At 46.3% G+C, this 18,807-nt stretch overlaps 1 protein-coding gene across 1 annotated transcript in view; it reads left to right on the top strand.

The window, feature by feature from the left end:
• C3H1orf198 (chromosome 3 C1orf198 homolog) overlaps positions 1 to 11,561 on the top strand; it is a 33,276-nt gene extending 21,715 nt beyond the window's left edge. The window contains exons 3-4 of the mRNA XM_041748979.1: positions 4,708 to 5,256; positions 8,697 to 11,561. Of these exons, the coding sequence (XP_041604913.1) occupies positions 4,708 to 5,256; positions 8,697 to 8,753 (606 nt within the window). The 3' untranslated portion in view covers positions 8,754 to 11,561. The remainder of the gene's footprint in view (positions 1 to 4,707; positions 5,257 to 8,696) is intronic.
• Positions 11,562 to 18,807: the final 7,246 nt, after the last annotated feature.

Here is an 18,807-nt window from a genome sequence, read left to right as displayed (position 1 = left end):
GCCGTGGACAACAGGTACCATACGCTACGCCCCTGTTGACCAGAGGGAGGTGTGGGAGGAGCCAGGGCCCAGAGGGGACCCCCTGGGAATATTGCTGGCGCCCATGTAGAACTGAGAAGAGCAAAGAGCTTGTGTTCACCGAGCGCTTACTACACACCAGGCACTGGTCTCAGATGCGAACCCCGAGGGGCATCTGCTATCCTCCTCGGCAGTCTAGCAAGGCAAGAATGGTTATTTTTCCCTTTTTACCAAAAAAAAGAAAAAAAGCCCAGGTTCAGGGTTAGGTAGCTGGTGGGTGGCTTTGCCTTCCCTGAGGCAGAGCAGGTTTGAGGGCAGGTGACTGGTTTGGTCCTGGTGGGTGGGCAGTGCCTGTAAGCATTGTGGTTGGACGGCTGTCAGCGGGGGAAGCACGGTGGGCAGAGCGGCCCTGGGAGCCCTGGTCTGGGAGAGTGGGGGTGGCCGGCCGTGGGGAAGCCAGTAGGGTGAAAGCACAGGAGAGAAAGGCAGTCACACCTCCTTTGAAATGGCACGTGGAGCTGAGACTATGACCTGCGCGACTGCATGTCTTCGAAGATGAGCCCGAGGCACTTTTCACTGTCTTAGAGCTGCGTGAGTAGCCACCTTTGCAGATCACCCCCAGGGTAGGATGAGCGATCCTGGAAGGGGGCTCCCAGTCCTGGGAGGACCAGCCTTGTTCTCCCCCAGACCCTGCTCCACTCCAGTTGTGCTAGAGTTCCTGGAGTTTTGGAGCTGAGTGAGATGGATCTAGATGAGGCGGGAGGAGACCTGCTCCTTTGATCTTTCCCACCCTGCTCGTCCCCAACAGGTGTGTGTTTAAAATACACGTAATGAACATGTTTCCTCCGGGTTAAGACCCAGCACCGGCGCTGTTGATCAGGAAGGACTGTTTTTTAAGGAGAGCATAGTTCTATTTTCTTTGCAAAATTACAAACAGCGCACACCCAGGGAAAAAGGCTTTGAAGCAGATATGCTAAAAAAATTTTCTTCTGTACGTTGTTTTCCCCATTTTCACCCCCAAAGCCCCCAAACCAAGTAGCCTCTAATGTCAGCATAGTTATCTCTTGTAACCAGATGACACTGTCCCCTGAGGAATGCCACATAGCCTGCAATAACCCGAGGAGCCATGGGTACAGCCTCCGTTGTTTTACTCTGTTCAAGGTTGTTTCCAGCCAGTGCTGCTTGGGTGCCCTACAGTCTGGGAACCACTGTGACCCCCTCCTCTGCGCAGCATCCCTGGCTCAGTCCATGGCTGCCCTCCACATAGGCAAGTGCTCAGCGTAGCCTTCCAGAGGTTTCTGAGCAGAGATCCCACTGGAGAAATTGCTGATCCTAAAAAAGCCTGGGACTTGATGAAGTGCTCAGTTTTAAGTGCCTTCCTTACATTGCAATTTCCAGATCAAACTCAACTCTGTTCTAAGCCTTGGTCTCCACTTCCGAGGTATCTTTAGCAACTTGCTTATTTAAAGAAATCGTCATCTCTATGCCCACAGCCTCCCTGTATTCTGTTGTGGAATTTGGAAATATACAGAGTACTGAGAGTGGTTCATTCAGAAACAGTCCTTTAAAAATCAAATTAGATCATTAACGTGCTTACAAAAATCCTGCTATGGACAAGGCTTTCTGGTATTTATGTGAATGTCGTCCCTGGTGGCCACTGGCTTTTATACATGGTGTGATGCCCAGCACAGCTTTAGGCCTGGAATCGCTGGATCCAGGTGGAGATCCAGCTACACCTAATGGATTAGTGACCTAGGACAGTTTGCTCAATTGCTCCAAATCTCCATTTGCTCATTTGTAGAGTGAAAAATTTTTTTAAAAACGCAGCCCAATGACAAGGAAAAGTACGTGATGCGTTAGATGGACCCAGGACCCCACGGTTGGCAGATTCAGAGCTCTGATGTCTTCTCCTTGGGGTTCTCTTACAACAGTGAGCTTCGGGGCAGCCTGTGCTCGAGATTTGAACTTAGTTTCTCCTAGTCTCATCACCTTTTGTCTTTTGAGCCTTGAGGAGAGACCTCTGGCCATCAGGGTCCGGGCTTTAGGAGAAGTCAGACTGAGTACATGTGCTGCTGTCTGGGTTCAGAGCCTACAGTTTACACGGGAAAAGCAATGTTTTCATCCTTCCTTAACAAACATGTCTGTGCCCATTGGGGTGAGTCTGGGCAAGTGCTCTTTATAAAACCAAGTGAAGGGATATATGTTAAAGTCATAAATAACCATGTTTTGTGTATTAAGTTAGCACAGTTTTTATTTATTTTTTAAAAGATTTTATTTATTTATTCATGAGAGATGCACAGAGAGAGGCAGAGACAAAGGCAGAGGGAGAAGCAGGCTCCCTGTGGGGAGCCCGATGTGGGACTTGATCCTAGGACCCTGGGATCATGACCTGAGCCAAAGGCAGATGCTCAACCACTAGCCACCCAGGTGCCCCAACTTAGTTTTTAAATTATGCTGTTTCCTCACGGAATCAGTAACTGAGAATATACTCTGATATATCACTGCCGGCATTAGAACCTGGGGCAGCTCTGGAAAACAGATAAACAAGTGTGCATCTAGAACCATAAAAGAGGAAAGGTTTAAACCTTTTGCATTTTGATATTTACTTCTGGGAAGGAATCTGAAGAAACTAGTGCCCCACGAGGAAGAGCTGTATGCATGACGATGGTTGTGGCAGCCTTAATTAGAACAGTGCAGAGTAGAAGTAGCCAGTTGTCCATTAGAAAGACAATGGCTAAGGATCTGGTAGGGCAGCTCCATGATGAAATTCCTTGTGCCCGGGACAGATTATGGTTCTAAAGACCATGTAACACCATGGATGGTGCTTACGATTAAGTATAAAAAACAAGTTATTTATTTATTGTATAAAAGTATAAAAGTATAAAATCCCAAGTTAGTTATTTATTTATTTATTTATTTATTTATTTATTTATTTATTTATTTTTAAAGGTTTTATTTATTTATTCATGAGAGACATGGAGAGAGAGAGGCAGAGACACAGGCAGAGGGAGAAGCAGGCTCCATGCAGGGAAATGGGACTCGATCCCAGGTTTCTAGGATCACGCCCTGGGCTGAAGGTGGCGCTAAACCACTGAGCCACCCGGGCTGCCCTTTATTTTGTTTTTTAGAGAGAAAGAGAAAGGGGATGGGTGGGGCAGAGGGAGAGGGAGAGAAAGCATCTCAAGCAGGCTTCATGCCCAGTGTGGAGCCCGATGTAGGGCTGGGTCTCATGACCCTCAGATCATGACCTGAGCTGAAATCAGGGGTTGGGTGCTCAACTGACTGTGCCACCCAGGTGCCCCAACAATACCCCAAATTACATGCATAACAGAATCACAACCTCCTAAAATGTGTGTATGAAAACAGTGATGTAAAATACAAAAGTTAGCAGTTACGGGAGAAGGAAAGCTTATGAATGACTTCTTCTTTTCTAATTCCCAAACTCTCTGTATTGTAGTTTTATTATGTTTATTTTAAAAAGCTGAAGGGGACCTGAGGGAGAAGTAGGGAGGAAGACAGGAACATTCAAGATGGATCATAGGAATGGTTGTTGAGGCCACACATCGCTTACTGTGCAGAACCTGGGAGACTGCACCCTCCAGTGTGTTCTGCGTGAGCCAGGGCCTTGGTGTCCTTCCGTCTCATGATGTGTCCTCCTGCACAGCACAGCACTGGCCTTGTGAGAGGTTGCTGTGCTCAGCAGCCTTGAATCGAGGAGAGCATTTCTGGGACACTCAGGCACAGTGTGGGCCCTGCGCTGGCCTTGGGGGTTTGTGGTCTCCAGTGGGTGACAGCATCCTGGCTTATGGGACTGGGAACAAGGTCAGAGATGCAGAGTACTGATGAGTACGCTCATTTCTCACGGTTCTGGAGGCTGGAAGGTCCTAGTGCCCGTGTGATGGGGTTCTGGTGAGAACTTGCTTCCCGGCTTGCAGACAGCCGCCTCCTGTGTACCTGGATGGCGGGAGAGCTCATTGCTCTGGAGTCTCTTTTTAGAAGGACACTGATCCCATCGTGGGGGCCCCACTCTCATGACATGCTCACCTCACAAAGGCCCCACCTCCTCATACATCACTTCGGGAGTTAGGGCTTCCACTTAAGAATTTGAACATGCAGTCTCCAGCAGCTGTGAAGACAGTGTCAGGCAAGGGGGCAAGGGTCGGGTCCCCATGGCCGCCCTTAAGCCCACCCTTGACTTTCTTGCTTTAGTACAGGAAAGCAGGGTCTGGCTCTGTTGCTGTCTTGTCCACCACCTGCCCCCATGGGTGGGGAGCAATGGGCCTGGGTGCTGGGGCTGGGTGCTGACCCTCACTGCTGTGAGGTGTTGTGCTGAGCCTCACACCTTCTTCATCACCTTCCCGGGGTGGGTGGTCACTGCCAGACAGCCCCTCCTCTAGAAGGTGCTGGAATCCCTCTTGGGACAAGCGGGTGCTCTGTTCACCAGGCGGAGAAGCCCGAGTCCTCAGTGAGTGGGAATCTCTGCACTGCTGGTAGCATGCAGTGGGACAGGGCCGGGGTGTCAGGGTTTCTGCTGTGGTAGGTGTGCACACGGCAGCCCTGGAGATAAGCCCTCAAGACAGAAACTTTCAGCAGCTGGGTTCAGGTGGTCGGGTGGGCGAGGTGTGGGGGGCACACCCATCGTGGTGGATTGTAAGGCTTACTCTTTCCTCCTCTCTGTCCCGGCTCTAGAGTCAGATGGAGTTCAGTGTCTGTTCCCTTTCCATCCAAGAGTCGGGCAGTGGCACGGCCAGCGAGCCGAGACAGCTGTCGAAAGCCTGCCAGGGCTCCCAGGCCCTCCGGCCCTCTCAGGGCAGCAAGTCCTCCAGCCTGGATGCCCTGGGTCCTGCCCGGAAGGAGGAGGAAGCTTCCTTCTGGAAGATTAATGCAGAGCGGTCCCGGGGAGAGGGGCCCGAGGCTGAGTTCCAGTCGCTGACCCCCAGCCAGATCAAGTCCATGGAGAAAGGTGAAAAGGTCCTGCCTGCCTGTTACCGGCAGGATCCCACCCTGAAGGACAGGGAGGCCAAGGGGGAAAGGCCCAGCAACCTTCGCCAGGAGCAGCGTGTCCTTCCTTGCACCAGCATCGAGCCCGAGAGGGCCCAGCCTGTCCCGGCCTGCACCAGCACCGTGAAAGAAGCCACCCCGTCCGAGCCCGGGGGGAAGCTGCCCTCTCCTGAGGACCGCCGGGAGGACCTGGAGGATGTAGAGGACGCGCTGTTCTCGGAACCCATGCCTACACAGGTGGGTGGCTCCTCCCTCCAGGAGTGACCCAGGGGGGCCTCCCACAGGATGGGTGGGCCACCAATGCCCGTGCTTTCTTCTTCCCCTTCCCCTTCTTTCTCCTGCTCATTCCTTGGGACGATTTTGGGGATCAGGAGAGCTGGGTTATTAACTCAGCTCAGCGACTGATAAACATGCAGGGAGATGTGTTTCTTGGGTCTGTCTTGGTGCCATGACTTGTTTGTCTGTTACACGTAGATGTTGCAGATGCCCGCTGCCCTTCCCTGGGTGTGTGAGGGCAGGGCAGGGAGGGCCTGCAGCGGGGCAGTGAGCACAGGAGCTCCCAGGGAGAAGGTGGTCAGCGTGGGAGGGATTTGGATGCCCACCAGCTGAGATGTCTGTAAAGTCGGGTGGGGGTGTTGGGGAGGAAGAGACCAGCAGATGCCCCAAAGGGGACATGGAGGAAGCAGGCAGGACCCCTGAGCTTCCACCAAGAGTGGTCGCGCTTGTTCTCAGGGACCACAGGAGACTCTTGCTTCAAGGAGTGATTAGCAGCTACTCATTGCCAAATAGGACAGTGTTGTGTGTCCCGGGAGGAATCCTAAGAAAGGAGTTCTTTTGGGGGGAAAGCAAAAGAAGCATCTGAGAAGTTTGCGGGTGAGGAGGAATGTGTCATGAAGAAAGGGACAGACCAGAAGAGTGGGGTGAATGGCTTCGGAGTGCTTGCCAGTTTCTTTGTGGGAGCCTTGACCATTGTCTTTACCAGTTGGTCTGCATTGCTTAAGAGATTGAGACAGTGAAGAGCACAGTGTGTTTGGTTATGACTTTAAATGGCTTCAGTGTTGGAGGATTGCACAAATCAAACAAAAAATACAAACGCAACCCAAAGTCATTATATTTCACGACGCAGAATACTAACCACTATCTGATCATGGCCCAAAGTCGTTATATTTCAGAGGGAGGCCTTGGTTTTGAGATATTGCTTTGTGATGAACAAAGCAGTGGTTTGGTTACAGGCATGTCTGAACTGTTGCTGGGAGAACATCGTGGATTGCTTTTGCACCTGAGTGAGAACACAAACAAGGTCTGTGTCCCATCCATCTTGGAGATGACAGCGCTTCCTGGAGCACTGATGCTTCCTAACTTTCAGACACTTTCTGCATGCGTGGGAGTGTGTGCGGAGTCCTGAGACAGGGAGGGAAGTGGGGATGGGATGGAGCCACCTGCTCACAAATGAGGGTGGCCAGAGGGAGGAAGAGAGGAGTTTGTAGGATTTTGGAGCCTGGGGAAGTTACCTCTTGACAAGGCAGGCGGTCGCACTTGAGGGACAACCCCCCCCCCCCCCTTCCTGTGTGTGCCTTGTTGGTTTTCTCCACATTTCCAGCATCTGGACTCTATGGCTGTCCTTTTTTTTCCCTTCTTCTAACACATATTTTTGAAAATGTTTGCTGTGGTTAAATACACATAACATAAAATAAGCTGTATTGAGTATACAGCCCTGTGGTATCAGATACGTTCACAGCGTTACGTACCACCACCAGCCAGCCACAGAAATCCTTCATCTTGAAAAATGAAACTCTGTCCCCATTAAACAACTCCCTGTTCCCTCCTCCCCCCAGCCCCTGGCAGCCACTGTTCTACTTGATATTTCTGTGAATTTGATACTCTTGGTACCTCCTCTAAGTGGAATCATACAGTTTCCATCATTCTGTGTCTGGCTTATCTCACTCAGTGTGATGTCCTCAAGGTCCATCCACATTGTAGCCTGTGACAGAATTTCTTTCCTCTTTGAGGCTGAATAATATTCCACTGTATGGATTTACCACATTTCGTGTATCCATCATCTGTGGATGGCCACTGGGTGGCTTCTGCCTCTTGGCTACCGTGAACAAGGCTGCCATGGACACAGCTGTACAAACATCTGTTTGAGACCCTGTTTTCCGTTCTTTGGGATATATAGCTGGGAGAGGAACGGATGGATCACGTGGTGATTCTGTGTGGAACTTTTTGAGGAACCACCATATTGTTTCCACAGTGGCGGCGCCATTTTACATTCCCTCAGCAGTGCGGGAGAGGGCCAGTTTCTCCACATCCCTGCCAACACTTGTTTTCTTTCTTCTTTCATCACAGCTGTCCTGATGGTGGGGAGATGGTACCAACAGGCCATCGTGGTCTCAGTTGGCATGTCTCCAGGGGTTAGTGATGTTGGCTGTCTTTTCGTGTTGCTTATCGGCCACTTGTATATCTTTTCTGGAGAAGTGTCTGTTCCGATCCCTTGTCCGGTTTTAACAGTTGAGTTTTGTGGTGTTGAGCTGTGGTCCTGTCTGGGTGTCTCCTGGAATGGGGTTCCAGGTGCTTCCACTCCTCTCTCAGCAGATGACCTCGTGAGTTGCCCTCCTGAAGAAGGGGAGCCCTGTGACAGGAGCTCCGTCTCCCCTCCATCAGCGGCACCTCAGCTTTCCGGCCTGTCCTCCTCGGTGTCCTCACCATCTTAAGCCAGCGTTTTCGGCACCTCCCTGTCCTGCCTGCTATGGTACCCTGCCCGGTGGCTTTGCCCTCTCCTGTGTCTCTGACCTTCGCACCCAGCTGCTCCTTCTTCCAGATATGCCAGACTCTCCTCCGTGCCTCCCTAGTGATCTTTCTCTGGTACTTGGCACCTGGGTCTCCCTCTGAAGGAAGCTTTTATGTAAAATATGTGAGAGTCCTAATGGTAAAGCGACGCAGAAAAATGTGTGTAGGGGGTGTGGGCAAAGACAACACATGGAATCCTCTGAAAGAACAGATTTCTGGGTGCAGAGCAGAGAGAGATACTAACCTCATTGAAGAAACAGGTAGGAAAGCAGAGAGAGGACAATTTGCCTGAGTTCTTTTGGGTTTTCACATTTTGGCACACTTTGTATCAGTGTCAGATGCAGCCAGACCGGCCTGAGACAAGCTTCAAGGGAACCGGCTTATTAGTTCATTGGTGCCATTGTCTCCATGGAAGTATTTTGCCATATGCCAGCTCCATGGAGGGCAGAGCAACAATGCGTCCTTGCCCATGAAGGCTGCACCCCGCCGAGTGGATATGCATGCTTGTGTTAAAGAGCATCCGAAAGACCATGGTTTGTTCTCTGATTCCACAATGACTACATTTCAACATGCCTGTCCATGCACAAATAGAAAAGATACATTTTTTTCCTTTTCTCTATAAGTTGCTTGACTTGCCTGGGGACAGAGGGAAGAAAGTGCTGGATCCTGGCAGAGTGTGGCTCACATTGAAATTTATTTCATTTTCTGGTTCCAAGCACTGAGGCAAAATGAGGTCGGGGAGCCTCTGACATGGAAGCAAGCTATTTCATTTGGGTCAATTTAAATGAGATGCTGTTTTTAGATTATGTATAACTAAAAAAAAAAAAAAAAAAAACCAAAAAAAGAAAACCAAGCCGTGTCTTACTTTGGTGTTTATGTCCCTTCTACAGGTCACCTCAAGTAATGTCGTCTTGAAGACAGGATTTGATTTTCTGGACAACTGGTAAAATGTATTAGACCAAATAATAATTAATAAAACCAAGAACCCCTAAGTGTTTTCCAAAGTGGTGTGGTGGAGGAGGATAAAACAGGCAATATTTCCCTGTGTATTTTCCTGGTTCTGTACACTTTTCTTAATCATTTGGAAACTGGTATATATTGCCTTGTCCAGATTTCCAGTTTTTTCTCTTTTTGGTAAGGCCAGATATATATGCTATTTTCAATGATTTGATAACAGAAGTTTTGCATTTGGAATTTTTAAAGACTGTAGATCTTCTACATAAAGCTTCTGTTCCCAGTTCTACCAAATTTCCCCCCACTCAGAGCAAGAGTTTTCTCATTGTGTCACAAAAGTTGTAAAAGTAATTTCCGTCTCTTTCTCCTTTAGCCTCTCCCCTTTTTATTGATCAAGTGAACTCTGTTGGGGGGTTGTTGGTGATGTCCTCAGCAGTAGTGGCTCCAGCACTCTGGCTGGCTGTAACCATGGAAAGATGACACCACCACCTCCCCCGACCCCCCCAGTGCCCCTAGTTCCTACCCAGCGTTCCCAGCTGTCCAGGGCTTCCTGAAGCCACCCTTCTTGCCTTGTGTGCCACCCTCCACCCTCAACATTTCCAGGAAACAGACTGTTGGCACATAGCAGAAATGGTCCTAAGCTGCCCTGATAATGTATTCAAATTATTCATCATTGTTTAAGAAGAGTTGCATGTTTAAAAGTTTTATATTAACTTCTCATTATTTTGTATCTAGGTTTAGAGGTTGTAGGGCTACCACTTTTCTTGGGTGTGTACTTGTTTCTTTTTGGAAGTTCTTTGCTACCTAGTGGCCTGGTGGATGTTCCCTGTCCTGAGCATCTGCAGGAATAAGGGCAGATGGCAGGTGTCAGAAGACAGGACTCTCCTGATTAGTTGGGTTAGAACCTTCCAGCATGAGTCTGGCAGGGACAATGGACATCCTTCATCCTGAGGACTGATCAGACTCTCCTGATGGATCTCCCTCTGCATCCCTGGCCATCAGCAGAAGTGGAAGAGTCAAGTTTCTGTATCGCCCTGCAGCGTACCTTGGAGACCTTGGCAGTCATTCCAAAGGCATCTCTTAGAGTGAGACTTTGCTACCCACTGCTGCTTGGTGGAGGCAGCTCTGAGGCCGCCGGGGGAGCAGGGTGGCCCGTGGCCCAGAGTGGGTGGGGCAGGGCGAGGAGGAGCGTGGGCCTCACCCCGGGAAGCCTGTGCCCTGACCAGTGGCTCTGAGCTGCGTGAGCCTGCCAGACGTGCCCGAGTGTGATCTACACATTGTCTCTCACTGTGTTCTCCTCACCCGAAGCCTTAATCCACCCCTAAGAGTCCTGCCAGTGAGCACCCAGTTTCAGTATCAAAGTGTGTCTTTTTAAAAATGCATTCCTGTTTTATACAACCTTCTTAAGTGATTTCAAGACTATCTTATCTGGCTCTGAGGTAAAGCACGTGGCAACTTTTTTTCCAGGAACATTTCTGCCAAAGCTGTGCCCTGGCCAACTTTTGGGTTGGTTTCTGCCAATCGCATTATGTCCCTCAGCCTCATTTGGTCTCTTAAGGTGGTGGGTTTGACCTTCCTGCTTTGGTGACTGGCTGTATTATGGCAAATATAGGTCCTTATTCTACCATTTAAAGATAGTTGAAACGTGCCAGGAAAAAAGGGGTTCTAGCCTGGTGGAGAGGGAAAGAGGGACCTAGGCTAGCTGGCCCAGCAGCTAGTGCTCGCCCCCAGGTCAGCCCCCGGGCCTCGGAGCTGGGCCGCCCTCCTTCAGAACCCAGGCTCGCAAACACAGTTCCTTAAAAGAGAGAGAGGGATGTACGGGTGTGAGTTTGTATTCGTTGGTGCTGATGTAGCAGGGAGGAATGAACTACATCCGGGAAGTTAGCCCAAGGTGATCTGTCTCCTCCTGGGAGATGATTCTCATTTCCTGCCAACCTTCTCATAAAGCCCAGTTTATTCCTTTCATGTTCTCCTGGGAGCTGAGGGGCCGCGGGATTGGCTGGAAGCCTCTGCCCCCCTAGTGCCACCGGGAGTCCGCGACTCAGAGGTGCTTAGTCATCTCTTACCACAGCGTTTCAAGTTTCGTAATGGCCAGTCTCCTGAGATTAAATGTAACGTCAAAGCTTAGGGAATCCTAGAGTCTGTTGCTTTGCCCTGCTTTCAGAAGTAAGGGACTGCGAGAGGGAGAAGTGGAGGCCCAGAGGGCCATCCCCCACCCCGCACATCTCCTCACCCGGGCAGTCTGCAGGGACGGTCCTGCCCCGCCCTCCTGGGGACCTATGTTCCGTGTGTCCACGTAAGGACAGATTAAGCTCTTAGGTGTGCCACCCACCTCCCCCCCACCCCTGCCCATATATCAGGGTGGAGTTTCTAGAAGCAGAAATTTATATTTATTATTTTGAAAATACACACTTTTTGACTGAAGCCTGTATTTGGTTTGGGTGCCCACCCCACACCCTCATCCTGTGCACTTGGAATTCAGCTCAAGGATTTAGTGTTTTGCTTTGGGTGACTGTTGTGCAAACTCTCCCCCAGGAAGTCAGAAACCAGTTTCAGTTCTTTGACTTGGGGGTCCCTACCCCGCTCTCTGGGTTTGGGAGTGCTGCCCACATGGGGACTGCTGAGGCCTGTCACCCGGCCCTCGCCACATACGGCCCCCACGTGGATGTCAGAGCCACCTCCCTTTCTTTGCTCCTCCCTTTCTTTGATACACGTTTTCAAGAAAATGAAAGATTCTTACTGACAACTTGTAACTTGGTTGTATTTTATATTAATAGCCTTTAATAAAGCCATTTAAAATATGCTAGGTGTGTCTCTTTGGGGCCTCTACTGAAGTCTGGAAGCCAATCAGGATGATTGCTGTTGAGCACAGAGGAGGAGGATTTGTACTCCTTAAGCAGCGTGAAACCTCTTCTGGAAACCCACTGTGCACAGGCCTGACTCGTTCTCCTTGCAGGTTGGCAGGATGTGGTGACCGAGGTGCCCAGGCCCCTAGGAATCAGGGTGGGCTGGATCCTTGAGGGCTCCTGTCTAGCCAGCAGGTGACGTGGAACCCATGTCTTCTCAGAGACAAGCTTATCGAATCTAGTGACTAACTCAGAAGAGCAGATGGAATCTCCCTGAAAGCTCCCACCTTGAATCTGGTTGAAGTGGATTTTTTTGGGAAGAAATACAAGCTTAAGTATAGCCAGCAGTCCTATTCCAGCCATTCAGGTGCAGGTGGTAAATTACCGACCACTACAGATGGAAGGGAATTTTTATTTTTTATTTTATTTTTTTAAGATTATTTATTTATTTATTTATTCATGAGAGACACAGAGAGGCAGAGACACAGGCAGAGGGAGAAGCGGGCTCCATGCAGGGAGCCCGATGTGGGACTCGATCCCAGGACCCCCGATCACGCCCTGAGCAAATGCTCAACCACTGAGCCACCCAGGTGCCCCTGTAAGGGAATTTTTAGATTCAATTTTCTGTATTAAAAAAGCTTTTAAAACTAGTACTTCTCAGGAATATGGTGATTCAGGCTGACAGACTTCTAATCCTGACAGACTTACCATCCTGCCCACTGGGGCCTTGCTGCCTCGGGCACTGGGTTCCTGGGTGAGCAAGTGATTGGACTTGCTGACTTGTTGGTGTGCGGTGGTTGTGATGATGGTTCGGAGACCACAGGCATCTGGATTATTGTATCGATCCATTATGAGAGGAATCAGAATTGCTCCCAAGCTTATAGGTCTGACAGCTTACGGTAGCTCAGTATGTGGTACAAATACATATATTTGTATTCATAAACTTTCTATGCAAGAAGAAGCCATCAACATAGAGGCAACATCTACCTGGGTGCATACAGCAGCCAGGAAGGAAGATGTTGAATCTGGGGCCTCAAGAACACCCTCTTGTGGGGTAGGGGAATATTCATAGTGCTTTTCTAGCATTTTCTTTGGTCTGAGCCTCTGCTCATATGTAGTTTTCTAATGAACTTATCAGCCTTCTGGGTGCCTTAATCCCAACAGGGAAACACCTTAGGAGGGTATCGTGATTCTGAATCCCCCCTGAAGTCAGGGGGAAAACAAGTGAGCAGGTCTGGATATAAGATCACCTTAAACAGCTAGAGCAGCAGCACCAACTAGAAACTTAAATAGAAAGATAGAAAAATAAATGGTATCTACAAGAAATGCACTTTAATACAAAGTCACAGATTAAAAGAAGCCAGCTCCTAACGGCAATCAAAGAAAGAAGAAAAGTATCCAGGAATCAACATCAACAGGTATATAAAAACTTCTTCAAAGAAAACTACAAAAAGAAAATAGAAGATGTGAATAACCCTGGGTGGGATAATGTAATTTTATAAAATCATCTTATAAAGTTAGTGCAGTGTTAACAAAAATCACAATGGATATTTGGAAAAATTTGACAAATTTACACTAAACTGTAGATGGAAAAATAATAGTTCACTGAAATGTAAGGGGGTTTGCTCTACCAATTATCACTCAAAGATGTTAGAAGGCCATAGAAAGGCAATGTGGGTATTGATGTGGGGATAGTTGATTAGATGATTGAAACAGGGGGAGGGCCTCAGGGACAAAGCCATGAATACATGGGAACTCCATTTACAATCAGGGCGGGACCACAAGCTGGCAGGGGGGAGAGGGATTCACCTGTGGAGAGGCGGGAGCATGGGTTCCTACCTGATGCTACATAGAATATGAGCTTTTGATTCGAGACCAAATGATTAAATGTAAAAGCGTAAGGGTAACAGAGCGAAATATCTTGTGATCCAGAGCAAGGAAGGACTTCCTGAATAAAAGTTTTAAAAGTCCAAACCATAAAGCAAAATATTGATGAATCTGATACATTAAAATGTAAGATTTCTGTCAGTAAAGCACACCATCGAGAGAGTTAACAAGCTGAAAGGATGGGAGAAGATCACTGCTCAGTCAGTTCCAATAAAGTATCAAGAAGATCTGTAGCAAAAAAAAAAAAAAAAAGATTTATAGCATTCCTGCAAATCAAGAGGCTAACGACCTCAACAGACAGTTAACATTAGAGAAAAATCTTTAAAAACTATCAAACATATGAGAAAAAAAAATGGCTAATGCCAGTGTTGGCAGTATTGACAGAAATGAAATAGAGCAGTGGTTCTCAACTGGGGGTGATTTTGCCCCCCTGGGGGCAGTTTGTAGTGTAGGGAGATAATTTATTGATCATCATGACTAATGGAGAGTCTACTGTTGGCCTCTAGAGGGCAGAGGCCGGGGGTGCTGCCAAACATCCTATGTGCACAGGACAGCCCCCACAACAGAATAATTCAGTCAAAATGCCAGTAGTGCCAAGGTTGAGAAACCCTAGGTTAGGGAACCAGCAGAGCCATTGTGTCAAGGGTAATCTGGCATTATTTTGGCAAGTCTGTATGCTGTGTGACCCCACAATTCCCCCTTGGGGTATAGTTCTCAAATTCTCGCACAGGCACTTAAGGGAACATGCACAGGGCTCTTTATTGCAGTGCTTTTCTGTGGAACTGGAGACAAGCTGGAGGTCTGTCATTGGGAAGATGGCTAGAAAAGATGTAATGTGGCCCTTAAAAGGAAATTAGGAGTGCCTGGGTGGCTCAGTGGGTTAAGCATCCAACTTGATTTTGGCTCAGGTCATGATCTCAGGGTTGTGAGATCAAGCCCCAAGTCCAACTTTGTGCTGGGTGTGGACCCTGCTTAAGATTCTTTCTCCCCCACTCCCTCTGCCCCTTCCCCCACCTCTTAAAAAAAAAGCAGGGGGGCCTAGGTGGCTCAGTGGGTTAAGTGTCTGCCTTCAGCTCAGTTATGATCTCTGGGTCCTGGGATCCGGCCCCATGTGGGTTTCCCTACTCAGCAGGGAGTCTGCTGCTTCCTCCCTCTGCCTCTCCCTCTGCCCCTCCCTCTCTGCTTATGCATACACACTTTCTCTCAAATAAAATATTTTAAAAAAACAACAAATTAAATGCACACATGGCGACATGGATGGAGCTAAGCAATATATTAGTGGGAGAAAGCAGGAAACTAAATGGAATACAGAATAAAACCATTTGTATAAATTTAAAAGATATGCATATAAAACAAGACATTCAACAATGGAATGGTTGCTATGGGAGGACAGGAGGTGGAAATAAGGGTGGCAGAAAGAAATACAACAGATCTGGAATGCACCAATGGTGAATGCATGCCAGTAGGCGCCTACTTACAAGGAATTTGATATTTCTCATAATCTAGATCTGGTCTGATCTCTCTCTCAGTTCAGACAGGAGACTCATTTGTTTAGCTGGTATGATTGGTCAGCACTGGTTAGAACATTTGTAGCTTGTCTCTGTTCGGTTGCAATTTGTGTGACTATAGATGCATAGTAGCCAACATCTATGAAGCCTCCTGGATCAATCCAGGTACTTCACTTCTGTAACAGCAGCTGGGGTGACTGAGCAGATTGGGAGGAGAGTGAAGGTAGGACTTAGTGATACGTGATGCCCTGTTGCTTGAGGGGACAGAGATCACAGGCTGTGTTACATTGGGAGGGCACTCTGCAGAGAAGGTGGTTTTATCAGTTGGCTGCCTTTACCACAGCCATCTGAAGTTTACCCAACTCAGGATTTGTTAGGCAGTAAAATCAGTAATAATGTGTAAGGATCTTTAGAAATTAAAATTTTCTAACTGCGTTACAGAAAGTGTGGAAAACATAGTCTACTGCCTTAACACAAAACAAGCATTTTGAAGCATTTATTGCCAGTCTTTTATTGTGAAAATGTACAGGGCCAAGTGGAAAGCATGTGTCACAGGGACAGTCCTGACTGGAAATGGGATCCAAATGCAAGGCTGGCAACCACCTGGGCTCTGGCAGTTGTCATTGTGCCATGTGCTCCATTTCCCTTCCTCCACCCCTTCATTTTGTCTCCCTCTACTGATTCATGCTGACACCTAGCCCTGGGGTTACAATAATATCTATATTTTTTCATAGTTCTTACTATGTTGCAGCCTGGTGCTAGGCACTGGGAATTCAGTAACACAGTTGCTTCACTCCTGGGGCTCACATTCTAGTGAAGGAGGCAGACTAAACATATGACCACACAAACAACTTTATAGCTGAAAATTGTCAAAAAGTAAATAAGATTTCTTTTTCTAACCATGATATGGTGATCCAGATTAGATGCAACACTCTTGTTATAAACAACCAGAAAATTGTAGAAAACATGAGGGATAATACAGTATAGATTTTGGACAGCAGGCATTGCAGGACAGTGATCTCAAAAGGACGGAAACAAGTGAAATGAGCCTTATGATTGTCCTGGCTTTTTAACTTGAGACATTTTCTAGACCATGCCGCAGGAAGTCTCACAATGCTGAAGAGAAAGAGTTTGGGGAGGAAAAGATGGCTGGAATTTGCAGGAGGGACTATAAAGAAAAAAGTTTCAGAAATATGCCTCAATTCCCCCTCAGTATGTGAGAGACAACTTCTGGACTGTAGCACAGAGCGGGGAGATCCAAACGAAGCCTGGCAATCTCGCTGATGTGAAGCAAATGAAGCTGGGGAGGCCTGGGGGCTAGAATTGAAAGGGAAGAGTTCCAGAGAGGAGGATCTCCAGAGGTCTGCATAGGGATTCCCTTACGTCTTTGGCTAAAGCCAACCCGTACATGTGTGGAGTGAAAGCTAGGCAAGAACAATCACCAGGGAAATAGTAGTTATTAATAAGATATATAATTCCCAGAGTTCACATAAGGCCAGGAATCATACAGGTTCCCTCCAGCCAAAGTGCAGGTCATGTTGAATGTGGGGCCCTCATCAGAGATCCTAGAAGAAGCATGCACTAGAGACAGGGCTAAATTGGCCTTGGAATTAAAGGGTACTCAAGATCAGCCCTGACAGAGTTCAAAAACAAGACATGAAAGGATCAAACCAATTCACAAATAACTTAGCTGGCCATCAGGATGTGTCCAACACTCTTTAGAGGAATGTTACCAAATCCAGCACTAAACATGAAATTCACAATGTTCAACAACCAATCAAAAATTACTAGACATACAAATGAGCTGTGACTCATTTGTGGGAAATGTGACTCATACCCCACAGGATTTTAAAACAACTATTATAAATATGATCTATATGTTCAAGAATGTAAAGGAAAGAAATGGAACTTCAAAATAAAACTCTCTGAAATGAAAATTTCATTGGAATAGAATAAAATTGGATGATACAGGGGCACCTGGGTGGCTCAGTGGTTGAGCATCTGCCTTTGGTTCAGGTCATGATCCCAGAGTTATGGGATCAAGTCCTGCATAAGGCTCCCATTCACACACACACACACACACACACACACACACACACACACACACACGGCACACACACAACATGCCACAAAGAGCTGAAAATCAGTAATAAAGAGGAAATTCTTAAAAACACCCAGAAGAAGAAGGAAAAAAGGACTTCTCATCCCCAAATATGCAGGCTTGAAGCAAACAGAACATTTTTAAAGTGCTGAAAATAAAATTAGAGCTATCAGCCTAGAATTTAATATGCAGCAAAAAAAAAAATCCTTTAAAACTTAAAGCAAAATAAACATACACACCCAAACACACATACACACACAAGCTGAGAAAATTTGTCACTGGCTGGTCTGCATTACAAGAAATAATAAATGAAGTTCTTTAAGCAAGAGGAAAATTATGCCAGACAGAAGCTTGCATCTGCACAAAGGAATGGAGAAGGCAGAAAATGGTAAATATAACCGCCTCTTTTCAGACTTGAAAGTGTTTAGGAAGATAATTGTTTAAAGAAAAAATAACAACAATGTATTGTGGCGTCTATAACATAGAGAAGTAAAACGTACAACAATAATTGAAAGGATGGGAGGTAGAAATGGAAGCATACTACTGTAAAGATCTTACATTATACATAAAGTGATGTAATACTATTTATAGTCAGACTGATAAACGTACAAATTAAACATGCAAATTGTTTAGAACCTGCTAAAATTAAAGGAAAGATGTATAAATAATAAGATAATTGTGGAAATGAAATGAATGCTAAAATTTATAAGAAAGCAGGAAGAGATGAAAAATAGAAACAAAGAACAAATGGGACAAATATAAAACAAATAGCAAGATGGTAGACTTATGAACAATTAAATTAATAATTATGTTGAATGCAAACAGCCTAAGAACTCCAATTAAAAAGCAAAAATTGTTAGACTGGATGAAAAGTACCAGCTAGATGGTATTTATAAGAAATGCACTTTAATACACAGACATAGATAGGTTAAAAGTAAAAGGACAGTAAAAAAAATACCATGCAGTTACTAATCAAAAGAAAGTTAAAATTGATATATTTTTATCAGACAAATTAGATTTAGTACAATGAATATTGTTGGGTAAAAAGTACATTTTATAATCAAAAGGGGATCAATTAATCAACACATAGCAGTCTTTGTTATACGGCTAACGACAGAGCTCCAAAATACATGAAGCAAAGCTGAAAGAACTGAAAAGAGAGATAGATAAACATATATAGTTTGAGATTACAACACTTCCAATAATTGATAGAACAAGTAGATGGAAAATCAGTGAGGATATAAAAATATATCACTACCATCAATTTGACACAATTGACATTTGTAGACCACTCTACCCAACAACCATGGAATACAATTTTTTTCAAGTGTATGTGAAAAATTCACCAAAATGCAATATGTACTAGACCATATAAGTCTCAGTAAAATTAGGAGAATTGAAATTATCCAGAGTATGGTCTCCAACTGAAATGCATTAAATTAGAGATTCAGAACTGAAAGATATCTGGAAAATCCTAACATATTTACGTATTAAACATTAGATTTTAAAATAACTCATGGGCCAAAGAAGAAATCACAAGGATAACTTAGAAAACGTTTTGAACAGAAAATACAGCATGTCAAAATTAGTGGTGTGCAACTAAGCAGTACTTAGAGGGAAAATTACAGCTTAAAATATGCTTATATTAAAAAAGAAGGATCTAAAAAGTTAATTAAGCTTTTACTATAAAACTAGAAGAATAACT

Source organism: Vulpes lagopus, chromosome 3, assembly GCF_018345385.1.
Source record: "Vulpes lagopus strain Blue_001 chromosome 3, ASM1834538v1, whole genome shotgun sequence".
Taxonomy (NCBI): Eukaryota; Metazoa; Chordata; class Mammalia; order Carnivora; family Canidae; genus Vulpes; species Vulpes lagopus.
Note: the sequence above shows the minus strand (reverse complement) of the source record. Positions and strands in the feature narration are given on the sequence as shown.